We start from the raw sequence: 25,586 nt of genomic DNA on the forward strand, positions 1-25,586 counted from the left end.
TAAACCATAGGGAACAAGTAAACTCTGTACAAATGAATGTGGATAGGTTGGAAAGTTGGTTGATGAGTAGCAAATGGCATTTAATATGAACAAATGTAAGGTAATTAGAGCAGGAAAGGGTAAATAAAGAGTGGGAATTTAAACTAAATGGCTCTAAACTATAGAACACAGGAGAGGGATTGGAGAGCATTGGTGAAGAACATTGATGGACAGCTCACTGAAACTAAAAGTGCAGTATACAAAGACACCAAGAAAAGTAACTAAATCTCAGAATTTTCTAGCCAGATGGATAAAACACAAATCCCATGAGAAAATAGCCTAGAAATTCGAGGATGGCTCAGCCATATGTCACTCACCATATTGATAATGGACCCAGTATAGGCGTCCAGGGCCTGTGCCAGAAACGGGCATTAGGCCTGTAAGCATCGGCATAAACATCGACACAGACTTCGGGATTTGGACTTTAAGTTTTGGACATTGCTTTTCCATATTTCATTTACTACAGAAGAGCTGACAGCATGACTGGAACAGGCCCAGGCATGTTCCACAGGAATACACATCAGGTGGTTGGGGATGGTCTGGGATGGGTCAATGGCTGAAAGCAGGAACCTCATTGCAGGTAAATGGCTGATGGAGGACCTTTTTGTCATGTAATGGGAACCCATCAGTGAGAGATCAGGTAAACTGGTCAGTGCTCAAGCCATCATCCAGGGACCTCAAAACAAAGGAAGCTATTAGCCACCCAGACTCATTGGAGCCTTTATCCCCAGGAAGAGCCTGGTAATAAAGGCACAGGCCAGAGATATGATGCTCTTTAGTTGGACTGCCTCAGGCAAAGGACTGGTTTTTGGCACGAGGATTCAGCAAGCATTTTTCAGGTATAAGAGAAAGGCAGTTTGCTGCCATTTCTCTCTCTCTCCCACTCTTCTATGCTTGCATGCTTCGTTCAATGCATTCAAGGGCCGAGCACTCAGTCTGGGACGGCAAGAAGAAACCATCATCTACGAGCAAAGAGAGCCTCGCTATTTCAACTGGGAAGTTGACCTTGAGACTGGGACTTGGAAGCCACAGATTGGTACGAAGCCAGAAGATACGCCTCATCGGGAGAAGCGGCGAGTAAGCCAAAGGGGTAACTGGTGAGCATTATCCCAGCCCACACATCCTTTAGCCCACCGCATAGTGTGAAGGGGTGTCATGTGTCCCAACCATGCCTTAGGGGTTTAGTGGGGAGGTTCTGCACGGATCATAGGCATACGCACAGTCTGTTAGACAGATTCGGTGGTGCACTATTGATCCAAGCACGGGTGGTTTAGTCGCGGGTACTTCGCAATAGGGGCCTGTTCAGGCAGGCAGTGTTGTGTGTTGTACTGTGTTTTACGCCACCAGGGTGTGTTTTATTGGAAGCAGGTGTGTGCTTTAACTTGAATAAAAGCATTGTGACGGTTGAGACCGAAAGATCTGTCTATAACTGAGTATTCTGTTCACTACTATAATTCCCGGGTCTAGAACTGTTGTAAGAGGGGTGATTTGAAACCACCAAGGGAAAAACCACTTATAGGCCCTTTGCACCTGTAAATAGGGAGCCTGAGATGTGTATTGGGACTCCTTCCCAAAATTGAGCTGCACTGAACGCAGCCGGTGCCGAGCCTGCTGTGCTCAGGACAACCAGGTCTACATACAGCCTCACCAGCCCTCCCATCACTAAAAACCTGTGTGTGTATATATATTCTTATCCTAATGTGGAGCCGGGAGGAGCAACGGTTTCCTGCCAGCTCCACAGCAATCCCAAAGACCACTGCCACCTCCCGCTCGCACCCTCCTGGTCCTGATCACACTATCCAGCTACCCCCATTGAAATGTGCATGTGCTGTAATTGGGTGAGGACAACATCGGATTCAGCTGTACCCACAGTTGAGTACCCTGCTGCCTCTCACTCTCTCAATTCACACATTGTCACAAACTCTAGAGCCACTTGAATGAAGTATCAAGAATGCCCACTTCTCATGCAACGGCCACTTATGTCGGAGTAGGACTATGTCACTAGCCAATGTAATGAGATCATGTGTTGACAGGATCACACCCAAGGAAGCCCAAAACAGATCATTCCCAGTGAGACATCTGATTCATCATAATCTATAAACCTATACTTACCCTCATTTGAACACCTTTATCTGGAATATTCTGGAGGTCTAGAGATTTTGGGAAAGTACAACTAAACGGATTTGTTTCTGAGGTGTCAACCTTGCTTGTTTTTACTTCACTTGAATTGTACCTGAAGTAATGGAAAAGAGAATTATATTGATTATGCATTATGCGTGTTGATATAGCTGTGATCCAATTAAAGTGAAAGATGATGTTCCTTGAGAGAAGGGCTATTATTTGCTTTGTAACTGTAAAAGTATTCTTCGGTAAGGTATAATTCATGTCAGCAAGGATGTATGGGTCCATTCCCTGCTCTAATTATGCACTCAGCAATAATTCAAGAAGCCCACTCCTGTTACAACATACTACACATCAATTCTTCACAACTCAATTTTAATCCCTACTGATTGATTCTCTTCCGTCTTTTAACCACCACAGACAGATATGCTCCTAAAGCACCTTTAGAATGATGGTAGAGTAATTTATCAGAAATAAATCTGTTTTCTCCGAGCACTGCTTATGGTGATAAGTTCTTTACCTGTTTAAGACCATGCTGAAGGAGGGTGTGTGGAAAACAAGTGCGGGGTCTTCTTCGTGTGTTAGACTCTCAAGAGAATAATGTAATTTATCCATGGATGTAAGGAGAAGGCCAGATATATTTGCCATCTAAATACAAAATTGAAGGTATTAATCCGTGATTTTCATAAGTATGAACATTTTGAACATGTCTTCAAATCGTATTAAAGCTGGCTATTCAGTTTTGAAATAACATGCTCCTATTTGGGCTCATGAGCTGATGGAGCAGGAAAGAACTTGCATTTATATAGCACCTTTCACGACCTCAGGACATCACAGCCAATGACGTACTTTGGAAGTGTAATCACTGTTGTAATGTAGAAAAAGTAGCAGTCAATTTGCACACATAAAGCTCTCATAAACAGCAATGTGATAATGATCAGGTAGTCTGTTTTAGTGATTAATTGAGATTGGAAGATAAATATTGGCCAGGACACTGGGGAGAACTGCCCTGTTCTTCTTCAAAATAGTGCCATGGGATCTTTAACGCCGTCTGAGAGAGAAAACGGGGCCTCAGTTTAACATCTCATTTGGAAGTCAGCACCTCCGACAATACAGCACTCTCTCTGTGTTGCACTGGAGGGTTGTCCTGGATTACATCTCTGGAGTGCAGCTTAAATCCACGGCCTTCTAACTCGAGGCAAGAGTGCTACCACCGAGTGACGGCTCAACTGCAAGATGCTATGTGTCTTGTGTCAGACACCTTGCATCCTCCATCTCTGACCACTTCCTCGTATCACTCTCCACCTTCCACTCCTCCCGCTCCCGCCCAAACCTACCTCCTTCTGAGTCCACCCTATCACTTTCCTTGCAGAACACATGCTCCAACAGGAATTACATTCACACTACAGAAACAAAGCAATGCTATATTTATTATTAGCTCGTTAATTAATTTATATGCTGACCGAAAGATTTTTTTATGCATATATAACATTTTACGTATTTCTGTTATGTTTTATTATTGTAAAAATAGAGATATTCAAAGTACAACATTAGTTCAGGTAAGAATGTTGCAAAGTGTATTTCTTATTATCAAAGCTGCTGGATCAATAAGTTTTATGATTTACTGCTCCCAGTGTCGAGCTTTGTGCAATAAGGTTACTATATACTGTAATGTCAGTTTGCGTTTCATTTCATTAAAGTCAATGGATGAACCTGGCCACAAATCAAATGTGTTGACCTCTGCAACTTAAATTCCCAATATGAGCCCCCACCGCACAACACTATACAACAGGAATGCAAAATCCCAAAATTTATCTCACGGTGTGTTAAATACAGGGATTCAGATACAATCGGACTTCAAATATTGAATCTGATCTGGATTGGAAATGTCAGACTGTAAACTCTCCAATCTAAATTGCAAATAGACTGATGTACAAACAGGTGGTACACTCCACGTAACGGCCATATAACTGCCATGTGCACTGACAGCAGTCCATCAGGAACTCAGGTACACCATTTTAAACTCCCATAGATTAAGGCATATCTCCCTTTTTGCAACTGGCTGGTAGAGAAAATGAATTCATATTGACTTGCCCCTGTTGATAATTTTACCGAAAAAGTCAATTTCCCATTCTGTAATATATTTGGGGGTAGAGTTTCTGCTTCGAGCGCAACAGGGAAATGACATCCAAATATTTGCTCAAAATGGCACTGGTTAGGTTGAAGTTCAGATTTCCGTTGATTCCTTCACATAATCACAAACATCAAATCTTCCATGAACATGCACGATCGAGCAGGGTAATAGAACATAATCGTTTATTTGTTTTTTTTCATTAAAAAGTACTCCTTGATGTATCTAAGAAATGTAACCTGGGGCAGTTTTATTAATACAGCTGAAAATAGGTTTATCACCAAAAAAAAAGCATTTTTAATAATCCAGTCCTCAACCTGTAAGTAACCTGATTTAAAATCACTGAAAATGACTTTTAAAGCTACACTGAACCATTTAACGTCTCCTGGGTGTACACTAGTCAGTTTCTTCATAATATTTGGATGCTGCCAATGTCGAAGTAAAGGAGGAAGTAGTAGCAATATTTGATAGGATCAAAATAGATTAAGAAGAGGTACTTAAAAAGTTGGTAGTCCTCAAAGTGGAAAAGTCACCCGGTCCGGATGGGCTGCATCCTCGCTTACTGAAGGAAGTAAGGATGGAAATTGCAGAGGCTCTAGCCACAATCTTCCAAACCTCCTTGGATTATGGGGGTGGTGCTGGAGGACTGGATGATTGCAAACATTACACCCACCATTTAAAAAAAGCTAGAGAGATAAGCCTGGCAACTACAGACCACTCAGCTTAACATCGGTGTTGAGACAATAATCCAGAGCAAAATTAATTGGTATTTGGAAAAGTATGGGCTAATAAATGAAAGTCAATATGGATTTGTTAAAGGCAACTCATGTTTGATCAACTTGATTGAGTTCTTTGATGAAGTGACGGAGAGGGTTGATGAGGGTAGTGCAGTTGATGTTGTGTACATAGACTTTCAAAAGGTGTTCGACAAAGTAGCACATAATAGACGTTAGAAAAATTAAAGCCCATGGGATTAAAGGGACAGTGGCAGTGTGGATAAGAAATTGGCTGAGCGAGAGAAAGCAGAGAGTAGTGGTGAACAGTTGCTTTTCAGACTGGGAGGAAGTATAGAGTGGTGTTCCCCATTGGGGCATATTGGAACCACTGCTCTTTTTGATATACATTAATGACCTGGACTTGGGTATTCAGGGCATAATTTCCAAAGTTTTCAGATGACATGAAACTTGGAAATATGGTAAACAACGAGGAGGATAGTAACAGACTTCAGGAGGACGTGGACAGACTGGTGAAATGGGCAGACACATGGCAGATGACATTTAATGCAGAGCAGTATGAAGAGATACATTTTGATAGGAAGATTGAGGAGAGGCTATATAAACTAAATTATATAGTTTTAAAGGGGGTCAAGAATAGAGAGACCTAGCTGTGTATGTCCACAAATCTTTGAAGGTGGCTGGACAAGTTGAGAAAGCGGTTAAAAAAGCATATGGGATCCTTCGCTTTATAAATAGAGGAATAGAGCAAGGAAGTTACACTAAACCTTTATAAAACACTGTTTAGACCTCAGCTGGGGTATTGTGTTCAATCTGGGCACCACATTTTAAGAAGGATGTCAAGACCTTAAGGAGGGTGCAGAAGTGATTTATGGATTTACTAGAATGGTACCAGGGATGAGGGACTTCAGTTATGTGGCGAGACTAGAGAAGCTGGGGTTGTTCTCCTTGGAGCAGAGAAGGTTACGGGGAGCTTTGATAGAGGTGTTCAAAATTATGAAGGGGGAGAAATTCGATAGCAGCCCATTGAAAATTTAGTGCCAGGCGCAAAGGATTCTTAACTTCTTCTAAATTTTGGCGTTAAGGTCCCAGGAATGAAGGGGTGGTAAATCAAGCGCTAATCACCTCAGTGGGGGCGCTACAGGGGCGCTAATAGCAGAACGCTATGCAGTTACAGGTGACTTGTATTCAGCAATCATCCTTCAATCCTTCACACTGGCTCATTCCAGCTCTTAAAGGGAAGGGTCTATCAAGCTGCAGCTGCTCATTTTCACCAGTCCTGCATCTGAAGGAGACCTGGAAGGAACTGCAAGAATGTTTTGCTATGGCTGCTGCTAATCCAGCTGTAAGGGAGAGAGCTCATCATTTCAATGACGTAGCATTGGAGGCATTGGTGCGGGCAGTCAAACAAAGGAGGGTAGCACTGTTCCCGGCCAGTGCAAGGAGTGCACGTCTTCAGGGCAATGTAGAGGGAAGTGGCAGAGGAGGTGTCGGTCAGTACTGTCGTTCAACGCAGCCTCACACAGTGCCGCAAGGAATTCAACGACCTCAGTCAGGTGGTCAAGGTGAGTACATGCTTTACCACCACCTATACACCAGCCCCTGAACCTCTGTCTGTGCACACTGCGCAAACCACCACTCATTTACTAAACATGTGCAGCTACTCAAACTCACATCCTCATCTCACGCCTTGCCTACATTCACAGCTATACAATGACGGGAGTCAAATCTCCCAGACATATAGCCGGACTCTGACTCACACACATTTCTTTTGCAGGCCAAGACGACACACAATAGGATGGAGCAGCAGAGGACAGTCAGGGGTAAATCTCCGCTCCAGCAGCTGTCCGACCTGGAGCAGCGAGTGCTGCGACTCACTGGGCAGCAGGTGGTGGGCACCGTGGCCGTCGGTGATGTCAACCCCGCTGGGGGCAACAACGGTATCTTTACCCCCCTCTCCTTTTCTCATCCCACTTCCCCCTCACACCAGAAAGCTTTATCACTTTCCAGCTCCTGATACTGTCTGCATTCCCTGCTCCATTCCTGCCCTCACCTTTACGCATGTCTTGTGCCTTTATGCTTTCAGATAATCAGCCAGCAGATGACAAGCCTGTCCCTGAGCCCGCCAATGAGAGTGACGAAGGAGAAGAGGAGGAGGCCCCAAGCGCCGCGTCATTGCATCTTTCACCCGCAGGCACCACTTCAGAGATTGGCACTACCCATTCATTAGAGGTTAGATTAGTCGAGGGGTCTGCACTGGGTGATGCACCGAGGATGAGCGGGCAGCAGCAAGGCCAAGGGGAAAGGGAAACTTGGGAGCCAGATGATGGCTATGCACTCTGACATGATAGCTGCAATGGCATGGGTGCCCGAGAGCCTCTCGGCAATGGTAAGGAGTGTGGAGGAGTCCGCTTCCAACATTGCACAGAGCTCTGCGCGCACCATGGAGTCCATCATTTCCAGTCTGCAGACTATGGTGGACTCCCAGTCAGTCCGTGGGGACCCAGACCTCATGACGCGTGTCATGGACGATGTGGAAGCTTCCTTGCAGCACAGGAAGAAGCAGCACAACATCTTCGTGCTGTAATGCAGACAATGGTTACTGGCATCGAAGCACAGACTGCTCTCATGCAGTCTCAGCTGCATGCCACACGAGCTCTGACTGCTGCCATCATCGCGGGGTCCACCACAGTCCAGATTGAGAGGGATGCTGTGGTGCTGTCCCGGGGGAGTGGCAGTGGGTCAGTGGAGCAAGAACCTGCTGTCCTCTCTCAGGATGACAGCGTTTCTTATCCCACCACTGCCACTCCACCATTGCACTTGTCATCCAGCCAGCCCAGACTGCCGCCTCCCATCCTGAGGTGGTGCAGTCTGCAGCCGGGTCTTCCAGGCCCAGAGCTGGTCGAGGGCATCCTGCAAGGCCATCTGTAGTCTCTGGCCCCGACACACAGCAGTCTTCCACCAGCCCTGCTGCAGCCACAGGGGATACATTACGAAGGAGCTCTAAAACAGGTAAAGCCCCTGTTAAGAGGGCATCTAAGGTTTTGCACAAGGGCGATTTGTAAATTTAATTGTTGTTTATAATTGCGGTGAATGTTATGAGATAACATTTTAATTGGAATGTTGCATATTTGGTGGTATCTCTCATTTCAGTTTTGGGGCTGTGGTATGGAAGGGGAAATTGATGTGCTGATGGGGACGTGCAGAGCAACCAGGAAGTGGACTGGAATTCATTGGAACCGAAGTCTGATCAGGTGGTTGCGGACCGCCCTCGCAGAATGGTGATTGAGTGGCTGCCTCTTCCGTCGCTGCTCCTCCTCTTTCTGAGGTGATGGAGCTATGCCTGGTGGCAATGGCTGCGCCCTCATGATGGCCAAGTTGTGCAGCAGACAATGACAAAAAGCAACATCCGCTCAGCTGAGTACTGGAGGACTCCTCCCGAGTGGTCAAGGAAGCGGAAAGGTGCTTGAGCACTCCGATAGTTTGCTTCATGATATTCCTGGTGGCGACATGGCTCTCATTATACGAGTGCTGGGCAGGAGTGTTGAGGTTGCAGGGGGGAGTCATGAGCCGGGTGAAAAGCGGATAGCCCTTGTCTCCAAGCAGCCAGCCGCAAGCTTTATGTGGTGGCTGGAAGAGAGCTGGCACACTGGTCTGGCGCAGAATGAATGCATCGTGGCTGCTGCCAGGATAGCGGGAAATGACAGTGAGGATTCGGTGTGTGTGGTTGTACATTCAGTGAGTGGTAGCCTTTATGGTTATAGGAACATAGAAACATAGAAAATAGGTGCAGGAGTAGGCCATTCAGCCCTTCGAGCCTGCACCACCATTCAATAAGATCATGGCTGATCATTCCCTCAGTACCCCTTTCCTGCTTTCTCTCCATACCCCTTGATCACTTTAGCCATAAGAGCGATATCTAACTCCCTCTTGAATATAATCCAATTAACTGGCATCAACAACTCTCTGCGGTAGGGAATTCCACAGGTTAACAACTCTGAGTGAAGAAGTTTCTCCTCATCTCAGTCCTAAATGGCCTACTCCTTATCCTAAGACTGTGTCCCTTGGTTCTGGACTTCCCCAACATCAGGAACATTCTTCTCGCATCTAACCTGTCCCGTCCCGTCAGAATCTTATACGTTACTATGAGATCCCCTCTCATCCTTCTAAACTCCAGTGTATAAAGGCCCAGTTGATCCAGTCTCTCCTTATACGTCAGTCCTGCCATCCCGGGAATCAGTCTGGTGAACCTTCACTGCACACCCTCAATAGCAAAAACGTCCTTCCTCAGATTAGGAGACCAAAACTGAACACAATATTCCAGGTGAGGCCTCACCAAGGTCCTGTACAACTTATGGAATACATCAGGATTGTAATGTGGTGCCCACAAAGCAACGTGGGTGCAGTCAGTGGCGCCCTGCACCATGGAGGAGCCCGCTATCCTGGCAAAGCCACATGAACGCTCCAGCTGCTTCTGTCTAGTCATGGGGAAGGAAATGTAGTCCCTTCGCCTTCTGTAGAGAGCATCTGTGACCTCGTGGATGCAGCAATGGACGGCAAACTGGGAGATGTTGGAGACGTCTCCTGTTGCACACTGGAAGGATCCAGTAGCATAGAAGTTAAGCGCCATGGTGACTTTGACTGCCACTGAGAAAGCTGTCCTCACCCTGGCCTGAGGCTCGAGGTCTGGTTGCAGGAGGTGGCAGAGCTCTGTGACCACATCGTTGCTGAAGCGCAGCCTTCGCACACACTGGTCCTCAGTGAAACTGATGTAGGAGAACTGCTGCCAGAATACCCTGGGGGGAAAGGCCTCCTGTTGACAGCTCTGTTGGCCCTCCTCTCTCTGGCCACATTTTGCTGCCTTTCTCTCTGCCCAAGTTGCCTCCTACTATGATGTCGGAGCGCGAGGTCCAGTGCCAACACAGCCCCCATAAATGTTGGACTTTCAGATCTGTCCTCAATGAAAGTCACGAATCTTTAACAGCCAAAATACTGCTTTAACTGCAAATCGGTGAAATCTGTCAAAACGCCTATCTGTCTATGTGGAACTACGCAGCAACCATTATTGACCGACTAAAACTTTACCCGAAGCTGGCACCTTTAAATAGCGCTCCTCCAATCAACCTCCGACTAAGACCCGAACGCTGAAGCTGTCGTTGTCGGCGCCAGGATCTAAACCAAGGGGCGAGGGCCAGTTTTTCTTCCAGGGCGGTAACAGGGTGTTGCGCCGCAAATCCCCCATCAAAAGAACGCCTCCAACCCGAAATTTTTCTACGAATGGTGGTCCCGGAGGCGCCTTCGATTCTGGTCGGAGGCTTTCTTTTCCCGTGCGTCGCAACACGTCCCTGTCTTCAAGATACACAAGTAAAAGCTGGAGTCACATGGGCCTGGACAACCAATCACGGTACAGTATTCTCATTGATAGTAATGGGAACTCCGATTTTACGAGTTCCCATTACTATCAATGAGAATAACCCCCTTAACCACCCTAACACAACATAATAAATTTTAAAAAAACACCTCACATATTTAAAATTAATTGAAATTAAAGTTAATATACATTTTTGAATTTTTTTAATGTATTTTAATAGGGTTTAAAATAAACTTACCTTAATGGTCAGAGTTTTTACAATGAAAATGTGTATTTACATTTAATTTTTATATGTTTTAAAACTCTTACGCTGGTAAAAGTAGGCTATGCGCCTGCTTTTAACAGGCGTAAGAATTTGAAAGACATTCGCTGGGCAAGAGATGGGCAAATAGCCCAATCTCGATCATGCAGATATCCTTCTCCTGGGGATGCAGAAGATCTGTCAAGAGATATCTTGATAGATCGGAAAAGCCAGTTTTCGGCACATGCGCATTGCACACTGAAAACCGGCTTTTGCGAGGCCTCGCCGAGTCCGTGCGCATTCCATACGGACCCAGCAAAGCCGGGATTTCACGCCCAATAAAGAGAAACTGTTTCCAGTGGCCGAGGGTCGGTAACCAGAGGACACCTATTTAAAGTGATTGGCAAAAGAATCAGGGGAGAGATGAGAAGAATTTGTTTTACATGAGTTGTTATGATCTAGAATGCATGGCCTGAAAGAGTGGTAGAAGCAGATTCAATGGTAACTTTCAAATTGAATTGGATAAATACTATAAAAGGAAAAATTGGCAGTGCCATGGGAAAGAGTAGGGGAGTGGGACTAATTGGATAGTTTTTTCAAAGACTTGACACGGGCACGATGGGCCAAATGGCCTCCTCCTTCTGTGCCGTATCATTCCATGTTTCTATGATTATGATTTTCCGATATGAAAAAACTTATAAAACGTGCTTACTTGTACCTGTGCGCCTAAGAAAATGAACGCAGTTTGAAGAGCTTTCCTAAATGAGTGCAATCAGCAGAATCTCGCAATATTGATCTGGGGACGTGGCCTGTTAAGTGAGTGGGTCCTGATCTGGGCCAATTGATTCTTAAACCAGCGTAAAAGATCACAGACGGCACGGACTTAAGTGGTACAGTGCGTAACTCACTTATGTTTAAAGTTCCCCGATCTTTTGCACTGGTTCGATCAATCAGATATTACTAGTGTAACCAAGAGAAAACTCTATCCCTTGATATTTTTCACTAAAATTATCAACAGAACAAGTTTCAATCAATTACCGGAAACAATGTACACATTTGTTACTAAATACCATGAACATGAATCTACACCATATATTAATTGTAAACAGAATACATAGCATTAAACAAGTAGTAAAAGGAAGGATGGGACTAAATTAGAGTGAAAAGGAATGGATTATCCCAAACCTGTATCAAAACACATAGCAATAAACATGTATCAAAAGGCAGGTATGGCATCAATCAACTACTAAAGGAATATGTGGTATAGTGTCAATTCTCTTGTTTTCTGTTTTAATTAGAATCTTTTGCAAGATCTATAATGTAGCAACTCATTTATTAAAGGCACAGTCCATCTGAAATGCATCTACATTTGAATAGGCCAAAGTGAAAGAACTTTTTACTTTTCCCAAATAAATGCAAGTAGCCCAACTGTAATTGATTTTGATACCAATTGTTTTTTGATTTGATTAACATGCTCTCACTGAGGTACCTCCTTCCATTGAAACACTTTCTTCCTATCACATTTTATCATTTCTCCAATGCTCCAGCAAAACAGCAGCAGTCTGATGAAACTCGGCAGAATCACATTTGAAGAAAAGGCTTAACTAGCCCTGCATAATTCTGCGCTATACACTTTTACTTGTGTGGTGGTGCTACGAATCTCTAGAAGCAGGTAGGAATTTGAAAGGACCAGTTCACCATCTGGTTCTCAAGGCCACATAAATCCATGCACAAGATGCAATCAGACTATTTTCATTTCATTCCTGTCCATCAGTACCAATGGAATTAACACGAACAAAATTGTGTCCACTCTCTATTGAAGATGAAGTTTACATGAAAACTGATTCAAGCTATGTATTCCACTTGAACATGAAACGGGCACCACTGGAAGGAAGAGGACTAAACTGCCTTCTTAGCAAATTTGTTTCATTTTATTTTCCAAGCCATTCAATTCTAAATATTCAAGGATCTTTACCTTTTCTTGCTCCATATCCAAACGGTTTGTTGTCATTGAAGCATTTATCAGGTTGCTAATCCCGTAAAGACCAGATTCTGCTGCGGACAACTTCCACATTATGTCACTTGTCCTTACAATAGGAACTTTCTCCAACTTGTCACTCAGGATCAGAAGTGAGTTACTGGCTGTGTCCTGAGTAGAAGAAAGAGCACATGAACTATCAAAATACATGTACGCTGTAGCACATACCATCTGGCAAGCCCAGCTGTGGTTCTGAAACCCATTGAATATTTATTGTTCAATAGAAATCATAGTACACCATTGCCAGTCTATCCTGACATCCTCAGCAACCAAACAGAAAATCCACAGGACAGGATATCCAGCATTAGTGCTGAGAGGCACCTGCTCTGACCAAACAAAAGTTAGCAGGTTGAGGAAGAGGTCCCTTCATTTCTCTACCAGTGGTAGGTGCCCATGCCACTTGGAGCACATCTGGGATGGCCACCATTGCAGTGAACTTGGGAAGTCCATTGAAAGTACCTGGTTCCAAGGAGTTGTTGTGACCATTCCTGGAAACTAACTTTATTTGCCTCCAATGGAGCAACTTTGGGGACCGAACCATGATCTCAGCCTGGAAACCCCAGGTGGCCCACATAACTGCTGGTGGGTTGGCCATGAGCTACACCAACCAGACTCATGGTCCTAAAGAAGGCCTGGGGCGCTAGAACTCTGATGTTCAGAGTCTCTGCCCATAGCCCTGCAGAAGGGCAGGAATGGCAGTTCAACATTCCGGGTTACAGGATTTTCAGACAGGATAGAGGGGGGGACAAAAAAGGAGGGAGGGGGGTCGCAGTATTGATTAAAGAAACAATTACAACTGTGAAAAGGGATGATATGTTAGAAGGATCATCAAATTAGATCATATGGGTTGAACTGAAGAACAAAAAAGGAGCGATCACACTGCTGGAAGTGTACTATAGACCCTCAAACAGTCAGAGAGAGATAGAAGAGCAAATATGTCGGCAAATTTCTGAGAAGTGCAGAAACTTTAGGGCAGTAATAGTAGGGGATTTCAACTACCCTAATATTAACTGGGATAGAATTAGTGTGAAAGGTATAGAGGGTGCAGAATTCCTAAAATGCATTCAAAGGAATTTTTTTAGCCAGTTCGTAGCAAGCCCAGCAAGGGAGGGGGCAGTTCTGGACTTAATTTAAGGGAATGAAGCTGGGCAGGTGGAAGCGGTATCAGTGGGAGAGCATTTTGGTGCTAGTGATCATAATTCAGTTAGATTTAGGGTAGTTATGGAAAAGGACGAAGATAGATCAGGAATAAAAGTTCTCAATTGGAGAAAAGCCAATTTTACTAAGCTGTGATGTGATTTAGTTAAAGTGGACTGGAAACTGCTACTTGATGGTAAATCAGTGTCAGAGCAGTGGGAGGCATTCAAGGAGGAGATCATGAGGGTTCAGAGCAAGTATGTTCCCTTAAAGAAAAAGGGTAGGACTAACAAATCTAGAGCCCCCTGGATGACATGGGGCATGCAGATACCGAGGGCCCATCACTGCAGAAACCCTAGAGGAGTATAGAAAGTGCAGGGGTGAAATTAAAAATGAAATTAGGAAAGCAACGAGACAGCATGAAAAAACTTTGGCAAGTAAAATCAAGGAAAACTCAAAGATGTTTTATAAATACATTAAGAGCAAAAGGATAACTAAAGAAAGAGTCGAGACCATAGTGAGTGGAAGCAAAAGAAGTGGGTCTGGTTCTTAATAGAAACATAGAAAATAGGTGCAGGAGTAGGTCATTCAGCCCTTCGAGCCTGCATCAACATTCAATATGATCATGGCTGATCATGCAACTTCAGTACCCCATTCCTGCTTTCTCTCCATACCCCTTGATCCCTTTAGCCGTAAGGGCCACATCTAACTCCCTTTTGAACATATCTAATGAACTGGCCTCAACAACTTTCTGTGGTACAGAATTCCACAGGTTCACTTCTCTGAGTGAAGAAGTTTCTCCTCATCTCAGTCCTAAATGGCTTACCCCTTATCCTTAGACTGTGACCCCTGGTTCTGGATTTCCCCAACATCGGAAACATTCTTCCTATATCTAACCTGTCCAATCCCGTCAGAATTTTATATGTTTCTATGAGATCCCCTCTCATTCTTCTAAATTCCAGTGAATATATGCCTAGTTGATCCAGTCTTTCTTCATATGTCAGTCCTGCCATCCCTGGAATCAGTCTGGTGAACCTTCGCTGCACTCCCTCAATAGCAAGAATATCCTTCTTCAGATTAGGAGACCAAAACTGTACACAATATTCAAGGTGTGGCCTCACCAAGGCAATGAATACTTTGCGTCTGTTTTCAAAAAAGAGAGGGATGATGCAGACATTGCAATCAGGTGGGACAGACTGTGGTTGAAGGAAAAGATTGGGCGGGGTATCTAGTTTGCCGCACGCTCCTTCCGCTTGGTTTCTGCATGCTCTCGGCGACAAGACTCGAGATGGTCGCTGCCCTTCCGGATGCTCTTCATCCACTTAGGGTGGTCTTGGGCCAGGGATTCCCAAGTGCCGGTGGGCATGTTGCATTTTATCAAGGAGACTTTGAGGGTGTCTTTGAAATGTTTCCTCTGCCTACCTGGGGCTCGCTTGCCGTGTAGGAGTTCTGAGTAGAGCGCTTGCTTTGGGAGTCTCGTGTCGGACATGTGGACGATGTGGCCCGCCCAACAGAGCTGGTCGAGCGTGGTCATTGCTTCGATGCTGGGGATGTTGGCCTGATCGAGAACACTGACATTGGTGTGTCTATTCTCCCAGGGGATTTGCAGGATCTTGTGGAGGCAGCACTGGTGGTATTTCTCCAGCGCTTTGAGGTGTCTACTGTATATGGTCCATGTCTCTGAGCCATACAGGAGGGTGAGTATCACTACTGCCCTGTAGACCATAAGCCTGGTGCCAGATGTGAGGCCTGATCTTCAAACACTCTCTTCCTCAGGCGACTGAAGGCTGCGCTGGCACACTGGAGGCGGTGTTGGACCTCGTCGTCAATGTATTGGAGCCATCTTGTAAAGTCTGTGTGTTCGTGATGTCGTAAAGAATATATCACAATAACCTAATGAATAAGAAAGCTGTAGCCTACAGAAAGATATCAATGGACTGGTCAGGTGGGCAGAACAGTGGCAAATGGAATTCAATCCAGAGAAGTGTGAGGTAATGCATTTCAGGAGGACTAACAAGACAAGGGAATACACAATAAATGATAGGACACTGAAAAGTGTAGAGGAACAAAGGGACCTTGGAGTGCATGTCCACAGATCCCTGAAAGTAGCAGGACAGGTAGATGAGGTGGTTAATAGGTATACAGAATACTTGCCTTTATTAGCTGATGCATAGAATACAAGAGCAGGGAGGTTATGCTTGAACTGTATAAAATACTAGTTTGGCCACAGCTAGAGTATTGCGTGCAGTTCTTGTCACATTACAGGAAAGATGTGATTGCACTGGAGAGTGTACAGAGGATATTTACAAGGATGCTGCTTGGACTGGTGAATTTTAGCTACAAGGAAAGATTGGATAGGCTGGGGTTGTTTTCTTTGGAACAGAGGAGGCTGAGGGGAGACCTAATTGAAGTGTATAAACTTATGAGGGGCCTAAATAGAATGAATAAGAAAGACCTATTGTCCTTAGCAGAGAGGTCAACAAACAGGGGGCATAGATTTAAAGTAATTGATAGGAGGTTTAGAGGGGATTTGAGGGGAAATGTTTTCACCCAGAGGGTGGTGGGGGTCTGGAACTCACTGCCTGAAAGGATGTAGAGGCAGAAACCCTCATCACATTTAAAAAGTACTTAGATATGCGCTTGAAGTGCTGTAACCTACAAGGCTACAGACCAAGAGTTGGAAAGTGGGATTGGGCTGGATAGGCCTTTGTCGGCCGTCACGGACACGATGGGCCGAACTGGCCTCCTTCCGTGCTGTAAATTTCTATGATTTATGACAATAGCCTTGTAAGGGGCAGGTGGAGGTTTAGCCCCCACAAGGCGATCCTGGAAAAATGGGCACAAGGCTGGGACCCAGCATATACGTTTCCTTTTAAATGCACAAAATCATCTGAGCCTGAAAATATCACGCATACTCTTATAATAATCTTTGACAGAAACACCGTTTGAGTTATTCAATCATTGTAAATGAGCAGCCCTGATAATCTTTTGTACATTACGTGGCATAAAACAGTGCATCTTCCAACTCACCAGGAGCAACAACATGCGAAAATCATCTTATGCATATAAATGTTCACACACCAGGCATTATACTTTATTATAACAAAAGCAAAATACTGCGGATGCTGAAATCTGGAATAAAAAGAGAAAGTGCTGGAAATCTCAGCAGGTCAGGCAGCATCTATGGAGAGGAAGCAGAGTTAGCGTTTCATTCGATGACCCTTCGTCAGAACTGGAGAATGTTCAGAAAGAACAGATTCTTAACAAGCACTGAAAGTGGGAGGGGAAGAAAGAACAAAAGGGAAGTCTGTGATAGGTTGGAAGACAGGAGAGATTAGAGACAAAAGGGATGGTGGGTCAAATTCAAATGGTAATGCCAGGAGTTAGAAAACCATTAATCAAGATAGGGTGTGAATGGCGGGATAATGACCAACTGCTATTAGAGACAAGGAGAAAAAAAGAAACAGGCTCTGGGGGGTGGGGAGTGGGCGGGACGGGGGGAAGGGAGCCAAAGATTGGCAGCGGCTATGCTCTGAAGTTGTTGAACGCGATGTTGAGTCCAGAAGGCTGTAAAGTGCCTAAATGAAAGATGAGGTGCTGTTCCTCGAGCTTTCGTTGAGCTTCATTGGAACAGTGCAGGAGACCAAGGACGGAGAGGTCAGAGTGGGAATGCAGTGGAGAATTAAAGTGACAGGCGACAGAATATCTGGAATAAAAACAGAAAATACTGGAAATCTCAGTGGGTCAGGCAGCATCAGTGGAGAGGAAGCAGAGTTAACGTTTCGGGTCGATGACCCTTTGTCAAACCCTTTGCTGCTCACGATGTGGTCTTCTCTACATTGGGGAGACCAAGCAGAGATTGGGTGACCACTTTGCGGAGCGCCTCCTTTCAGTCCGCAAGTGTGGCCCTGAGTTTCCGGTCGCCTGTCACTTTAATTGACTTGTGCATCCGAGCTGAAACTTTCAGCATTAAAGGAGGCAGCCATTTTGCACATGCACATTGAATTTTATTTTTTATTTTTAGGTCGCAAACGCCTGATCCTCCATCTCAGCTTCCTGCGCACATGCGCATTAAAACCGATCCACTTCAGCTGAGATGGAGGATCAGGAGGGAAGGCAGCATGCCAGGCACTTCAGCCATGAGGCAAGTGAAGCCTCGGTCCATGCAGTGGAGAGGAGGTGGGCCTCACTCCATCTTGCTGGGGGTGCCAGACCATCTGTTAATAATCTGTTTAAGAGAATATGGAGATAGCGCAGGAGGTGTCTGCTACAGGCACTGTGCCCAGGACTGGCACACAGTGCAGCAAAAAGTTCAATGATCTTATGAGGGTCGGCAGGGTGAGTACCATTTGCATCTATGTAAGCCTTGATGATTTCTAACATTAATCTCATACACTATGTGAAGTTTGTCATGCATATGGTCCCTCTGGACATACTGTGGGGTGGTTATCATAATGTATCAGAAAAATGAAGGCTTACTTCAGCACCCATTGGCTTTTAATGATCCACGCACATTAACTCGATCATTCACATCATCCCTCGCAATACACTCCAACTGCTGACATGCCTTTCTGAAAGATCACTTACAGCCCCCATTTTAGATGCTTCAAACCTGCAAACAAATACTGTGTGTCCAGTCAATGGCACCTTGAACTTTGGGGATGCCCGCAAATCGTCCAACTCCTAGAACCCTCTCATTCTGGCTGTCCCTCCTCATTGGGAACTTTATGAAGTCCATCCTGCGTGCGTACAGCGCTTCTTTTCGGAAGCGCAGCCTTCTAACACACTGTGCATCAGAGATGTGGAGGTATGAGCAATGTTCCTTGTAAACTCGTGGGTGGTAAGGACTCCTCCCCAAACATCTGTGACCTCTTCGATTCCATGGCCCAACATTGGCAAGAATCCTTCTTCCAGCTTGAAGCCGCCTGCCAATAGCAAGCAGCATAATTTGCTGCCGAACGAGTATTGCCCACATTAAGTGCCATGGCACATAAAAGTGTTGTTTGCAACTCGGAGCCTCACGCAGCGTTCTGCGTGCAGCCGTAGCAATCACTGAAAACTGCGATATAAGGTCCTCCAGCCTCTGTTTAAACATGCCATTAATAGTGCCTGCTACACCCTGGGACCGCCTGATTTTTTTCAGTCATTTTCTGGGGCGGTCGTTAAATGAGGTAATAGGGCCAAAAGTTCCATCCGGGGCGCTAGTGCAGCCTTGCACGACGATTTACGTCATACTGATGGTCAAATTGGAGGGCGGGACGGTAAGTTTTTGCATTGCTGCAAAGCCATTTGTGAAACATTAGCCAGATGCTAAATCCTGGTCGCCCCGTTTAACGCCCAGAAACAGCATTTACCATCCTGCCGGGGCGTGGAACGAGGCACAAAAGAGCAGGAAATCCAGCCCATAGTGCCTCATTTGTGCCACAGTGTTTAAAATTTGGCATGAGAGAAAAACAAACTCATCTTACCTGTGATGCAGCACTCAGTTTCTCAGGGTGTGAGGTAATAAAATTAAGATATGTATTTGCTTTCTCTAATCCCTTCGGTGAGGATGAATTCTTTGCTATTGCAGAAAAATTCTGTAAGATTTCCTCAATAACCTTGTATAGAAAGGAAATGAAAAACACAACATTCAACAAAATAATAATTTTGATTAGTACCACAACAACAACTTGCATTTATATAGTGCCTTTAACACAGTAAAACGTCTCAAGGCGCTTCACAGGAGTATTTTAAGACAAAGCAAATAAATGTGACACCGAGCTACATAAGAAGAAATTACAGCAGATGTCCAAAAGCTTGGTCAAAGAGATAGGTTTTAAGGAGGAAAGAGAGATAGAGAGGTGGAGAGGTTTAGGGAAGGAGTTCCAGAACTTAGGGTCCAAACAGCTGAAGGCATGGCCACCAATGGTTGAGCAGTTTATAATCAGGGATGCCCAAGAGGGCAGAATTTGAGGAGTGCAGATGTCTCGGGGGGGGGTGGGGGGGGCTGAGAAGCAGAAGGAGATTACAGAGATAGGGAGGGGCGAGGCCATGGAGAGATTTGTAAACATTTTGAAATCGAGGCGTTGCTTAACCGGGAGCCAATGTAGGTCGGCGAGCACAGAGGTGATGGGTGAGCGGGACTTGGTACAAGTTAGGACACGGGCTGCCGAGTTTTGGATGACCTCAAATTTACGTAGAGTAGAATGTGGGTGGTCTGCCAGGAATGTGCTGGAGTAGTCAAGTCTAGAGGTAACAAAGGCATGGATGAAGGTTTCAGCAACAGATGAGCTGAGGCAGGGGGCGGAGACGGCCAATGTTACAGAGTTGGAAATAGGCGGTTTTAGTTATGATGCGGATATGTAGCCGGAAGGTCATTTCAGGATCAAATATGACACCTAGGTTGACAGAATGATGAAAGTAGATGAGAAGCATGTAAATGACAGAATGGTGATTGCATTGGTGCAGGAGATAACCTTCAGTGTCAAGCTTAGATAACCTTCAGTGGGTAGCACACTTACCTCTGAGTTAGAAGGTTGTGAGTACAAGTCCCACTCCAGGGACTTGAGTACAAACAAATCTAGGCTGACATGCCAGTGCAGTACTGAGGGAGCGCTGCTTTGTCGGAGGTGCCGTCTTTTGGATGAGACGTTAAACTGAGGCCCTGTCTGCTCTCTCAGGTGGACGTAAAAGATCCCATGTTCTGGCCAATATTTATTCTTCAATCAACATAACAAAAACAGATTATCTGGTCATTATCACAATGCTGTTTGTGGGAGTTTGCTGTGCGCAAATTGGCTGTGTGCAAATTAGCTGCCGCATTTCCTACATTACAACAGTGACCACACTCCAAAAGTACTTCATTCGCTGTAAAGCACTTTGAGACATCTGGTGGTCATGAACAGCTCGATATAAACGTAAGTCTTTTTTTCTTTCTTCCACCTGGGATCTATTTGGAAGTTGCTGATTTTTCTCTGATCAGATTTGGAGGGTATATGTGGCCCAGAAGATAAATGCAGTATTTAAAAAAAAATATGCTTTAGCAGCACATTAAACTTAAAAGTTAATACAAGAATTGAAATTCAAATATAGCATGTGACGAAGTGTAAAGTTTTGAATCTCCATGAATGATTGACAGCCTAAACACCACGTAAACATGGGCTCACTTTGCACTGAACAATACTAATTTTATATCAGAATATTTCAAGTATTCAATAGAATTAAAAGACCATTTTAAAGTTACAATTTTAAGTAATATTTTAAATATTACCAGATGAGAAATATTAAACAGGCAGAGGAGAACCTCAGAGATCAGAAGGTTGAGTTTCGACTAGCTCACACTGAATTTTCCAACGTAACCCGTCCGAGATTGTCCAAACCACGCAAAGATCGAGGAATTGCAAGCACAAGTTACGCCCAGCATAAGTCATGTTTCCGTGATCTACAGAACAGGCCATGTCCCCAGATTTAATTAACCACTATGGCGAGTTTCTGCTAATTGCGCCTGTTTGCGGCCCTTTGAGGAGGCTCTTAAAATTAAGCTTTTTTTTTATAGGTGCAAGGGCAATATTAGGCACCTTTTTAAAAGATTTAAAATTTTTTAAAGTATTTAATTTACTAAGAAACTGGCTACTGTATACCAATGAAACTAGCCGTGGGGTCTGTATAGTATTTTTTAAATCATGTTAAGTTGTTTAAAATCAGCAACTCACAGGTGGAGGACTGGACACTCTGATTAAAAATGCTTACCAATTTTCAGCTGTATTAATCAAACTGCACCAGGTTACCACTATTTTTTAATGCAAGGGGAAAAAATAACAGTTATGTTCTAAAATGCTGCCCGATTGTGCTGGTTCATGGAAGATTTTACATTTGTGATTATGCAAATGAGTTTGAACCATTACTTTAAAAGAAAGAATTGCATTTAAATAGCGCCTTTCATGACCACCGGTCATCTCAAAGCGTTTTACAGCCAATGACGTTCTTTTTGAAGTGTAGTTACTGTTGTAATGTGGAAAACAATTAGCTTGGAAAACCAGTGCAATTTGCGCCCAGATCATTGATTGCGCCTAATGTTCTGAAGCATTTGAGTGAAAATAAACAGTAGGTTATTGGGGTATCTTCCTTACCAAATATCAATTCAATCACCAATTTAAGTAGGCTGACGCTGTGTGCGTGTCCATGCTAAATTAAGTTTCAAGATAAATTACTGGGGTATGCATTTTATGAGGCTCTACCAGCAGTCTGAAACCATGCTGACCGTTGTCACAGGCTAAAACATTGGGCCCCCAAATTCATCTGCCCAAAACTTTGCAGCAAATTTTGTGACCTGTAAATTTTGGGGTTAGAAGGAGGCCATGTTGCAAGCATGCACGTCTCCTTTAAATGGCATGTTTATGTAATTTCGGTCCCATGCTGAATATCCTGAATTTGGGTGACATGCTCCCCATGGCCCCACATGGACAGTTTGGGCCTCTGCCACACCAGGATCTCTCCTCGTCTCACCCAGGCCGCTTAATTTTCACAAGGCAGTACCTGAAGGAAACAAAATTGAATGGCTACGGGGAAAGGACAGGGCAGTGGGACTAGCTGAAGTGCTCTTACAGAGAGCCACCACTGGCTGGATGGGTCGAATAGCCTCCTTCTGTGCTGTAACCATTCTATGATTATATGATTCGATTAAGAGTCAACCACATGTTGTGGGACTAAGGTTTCATGTAGGCCAGACTGGGTAGGGATGACAGATTCCTTTCCCTGAAGGACATTTGTGAACCAGTTGCGATTTTACTAAAATCCAGCAGCTTTTTCTCGGTCGTTTTTCTGTTGTAGGTCACAATTTACCAACTTTACCAATTTACCAATTTCACAGTTTGCTGTGGCTGCTAGTCCAGTATCATAACCACTAGCTGCCATTCTTCTTACTTAAAGTCATTTCAAGGGATTTGGAAAGCAATTTTAAACCTATCCGCATTCCCACTGATACTACAGCTGCAGATCTGCAGCTGATTCACTGCAGATAATACAGTATAATTGGGGCAGTTATTCATTCCTTAGAGCTTAAAAGAGAAATCTTTTGATAATGGAGTTATGCTGCTCCTGGAGAAAAAAAATAATCAAATTGATACAAACCATCAATATAAATCTCATTTAATACCTCCCAATTCAGAAATGGAACCAGGTAGCTTGCAGTACAAACCCTGATCCAGACTGAAGGCATTATTTATAGGATTGTGTAAATATCAATTTTTCTATCCCAGGCAAGGCAAACTGTCAGTCAAAGGTAAATTGCAATGATTTCTAAACAGCCCTAAATGCACTTCAACTCAAGGTGGTTACCATCTTAATTGATCTTGAAGATATTCTCATTTACTAGAATATTAGAAAATGCGTGCAAAGCTTTCAGTGAGGCCTGAAATCATTCAAAATCTTAAAAGACTTCAAAATATATTAAAATATTTAAAGATATTCAAAAATATTTTAAATGTACTTGACATTTATTTTGAAATTAATATTTGGTTTTTCATACATGGGGAGAGCCTTTTTCTAGTGTATGAAAATCCTGGATTCAGACCACACTGCGGAGTAACATCAAGAAGCAACCATTTGAAGCTTCAAATGAGATGTCATTTGTTTCAGCACATTGACTGCCAATTAAAGTAATAGATGGCAAATAATTGTACAACATAAGAACGTGGGTCGACACAAATATTTTACATCCAAGAGGGATTCATTATAAAGAAAAAAGACTTGCATTTATATAGCGCCTTTCACGACCACCGGACATCTCAAAGCGCTTTACAGTCAATGAAGTACTTTTGAAGTGTAGTCACTGTTGTAATGTGGGAAACGTGGCACAGCAAGCTCCCACAAACAGTAATGTGATAATGACCAGATTATCTGTTTTTGTTAAGTTGATTGAGGGAAAAATATTGGCATGGGAACCAGCAATAACTCCCCTGCTCCTCTTCGAAATAGTGTCATGGGATCTTTTACGTCCACCTGAGAAGGCAGACGAGGCATCAGTTTGACGGCACCTCCGACAGTGCAGCCCTCCTTCAGTACTGCACTAGAGTGTCAGACTAGAGTTTAGTGCTCAAGTCTCTGGAGTGGGACTTGAACCCACAACCTTCTGACTCAGAGGCACGAGAGCTACCCATTGAGCCACAGCTAACACTCACCCCTTATTTCCGTATTTTCTAAAAAGATGCACTGCATCTTTTACACACTAAAACTATTTATTAGTTCAGCAGTAGGTACCAGATACATTTTTTATTCTATTGGGTGCAGAGGTCTGAGGATACACCTCAGGTGCCTACCACATCCCATTGTGATGGGCCCATTCAGTTAGAGGTTCCCTCTACAATGCGACTGCAGTACCTGAGGAGTGCTCCAGCTGTTTATGATCTATTTGGAAGAAGAAATGAAGCCAAGGCCCAAAGTCACAACATGTTAATGCCCTGCTCGATATCTCCGCACCACCCTTGTCCCTCCCACCCGATTGTCCCTGATCATGCTGGGAAAGGCAGTAGCCAGCAGCCCTCAACTGGCCGTTGCTCCCTGAAATGCCAGTGCGTTGCATATTACAACTATTTTTAGTTGAACATTAATACAAGTGTCTCCTTATTAAAAGGGGCACTAAACCGACAAATAAACAAATTAAACTTTAGACATTAAGTGGTTCAAATTAAAATTTGGTTGCCGGGGGTGATGATGCACTCCAGTCCCTCCGGCGCCCATCTCACGTGGAAGGCCACGAGTGTACCGGTAGACACCGCATGGACACCCTGGCTCGGATGTAACCGCGGAAGAGAGGCAGGCAGTCGGACTGAACGACCCCCTCGACCGCCTGCTGCCTGGACCGGTTGATGGCCACCTTGGCCGTGCCCAGGAGCACTCCGACGAGGAGGCCTTCCGACCTGCCCGCTCCCCTCCGCACAGGGTGCCCAAAGATCAGGAGCGTGGGACTGAAGTTCAACCAGAATTTGAGGAGCAGCCCCTTCAAATATTGGAAGAGGGGCTGCAACCTCATACAATGTACATAGACATGGAACACGGACTCCTCCAGACCGCAGAAATTGCAGGCGGCTTGGGAGTCCGTGGCGTTGCATGTTACATACTGGAAGCATTGTCAAAATATTTGACTTCATATCATGTTTGAAATCATGTTTGACAAATCTGTTAAAGTTTTTTGAGGTTTTAACTAGCAGAATAGATAAGGGGGAACCAGGGGGCATATTTGGATTTTCAGAAGGTATTCGATAAGATGCCACACAAGAAGTTATTAAACAAAATTAGTGCTCATGGAATTGAGATAATACACTAGCATGGATTGAGGATTGGTTAACGGACAGAAAGCAGAGAGTAGGAATAAACGGGTCATTTTCAGATTGGCAGGCTGTAATTAGTGGGGTACCACAAGGCTCGGTGCTTGGGCCCCAGCTATTCACAATCTATATCAATGATTTGGATGAGGGGGCCAAATGTAATATATTCAAGTTTGTTGATGATACAAATCTAGGTGGGAATGTAAGTTGTGAGGAAGATGCAAAGAGACTTCAAGCAGATATAGACAGGCTAAGTGATTGGGCAAGAACATGGCGAATGGAATATAATGTGGAGAAATGTGAAGTTATCCACTTTGGTAGGAAAAATAGAAAAGCAGAGTATTTTTTAAATGGTGAGAGATTGGAAAAGTTAACATGCAGGTACAGCAAGCAATTAAGAAAGCAGATGGTATGTAGGTCTTTATTACAAGAGGATTTGGGTATAAGACTAAAGATGTTTTACTGCAA

General features: G+C 44.3%; 1 protein-coding gene across 1 annotated transcript in view; it reads right to left on the minus strand.

Annotated features, from left to right (window-relative positions):
* The window catches only part of LOC139278208 (polycystin-1-like protein 2), a 136,067-nt gene that overhangs the window by 97,804 nt on the left and 12,677 nt on the right, over positions 1-25,586 (minus strand). Inside the window, exons 6-9 of the mRNA XM_070896856.1 lie at positions 19,281-19,412; positions 12,613-12,786; positions 2,681-2,808; positions 2,152-2,272 (exon numbers count right to left, since the gene is read on the minus strand). Coding sequence (XP_070752957.1) covers positions 2,152-2,272; positions 2,681-2,808; positions 12,613-12,786; positions 19,281-19,412 — 555 coding nt within the window. The remainder of the gene's footprint in view (positions 1-2,151; positions 2,273-2,680; positions 2,809-12,612; positions 12,787-19,280; positions 19,413-25,586) is intronic.

This window comes from Pristiophorus japonicus, chromosome 13 (assembly GCF_044704955.1).
Source record: "Pristiophorus japonicus isolate sPriJap1 chromosome 13, sPriJap1.hap1, whole genome shotgun sequence".
Classification (NCBI taxonomy): domain Eukaryota; kingdom Metazoa; phylum Chordata; class Chondrichthyes; family Pristiophoridae; genus Pristiophorus; species Pristiophorus japonicus.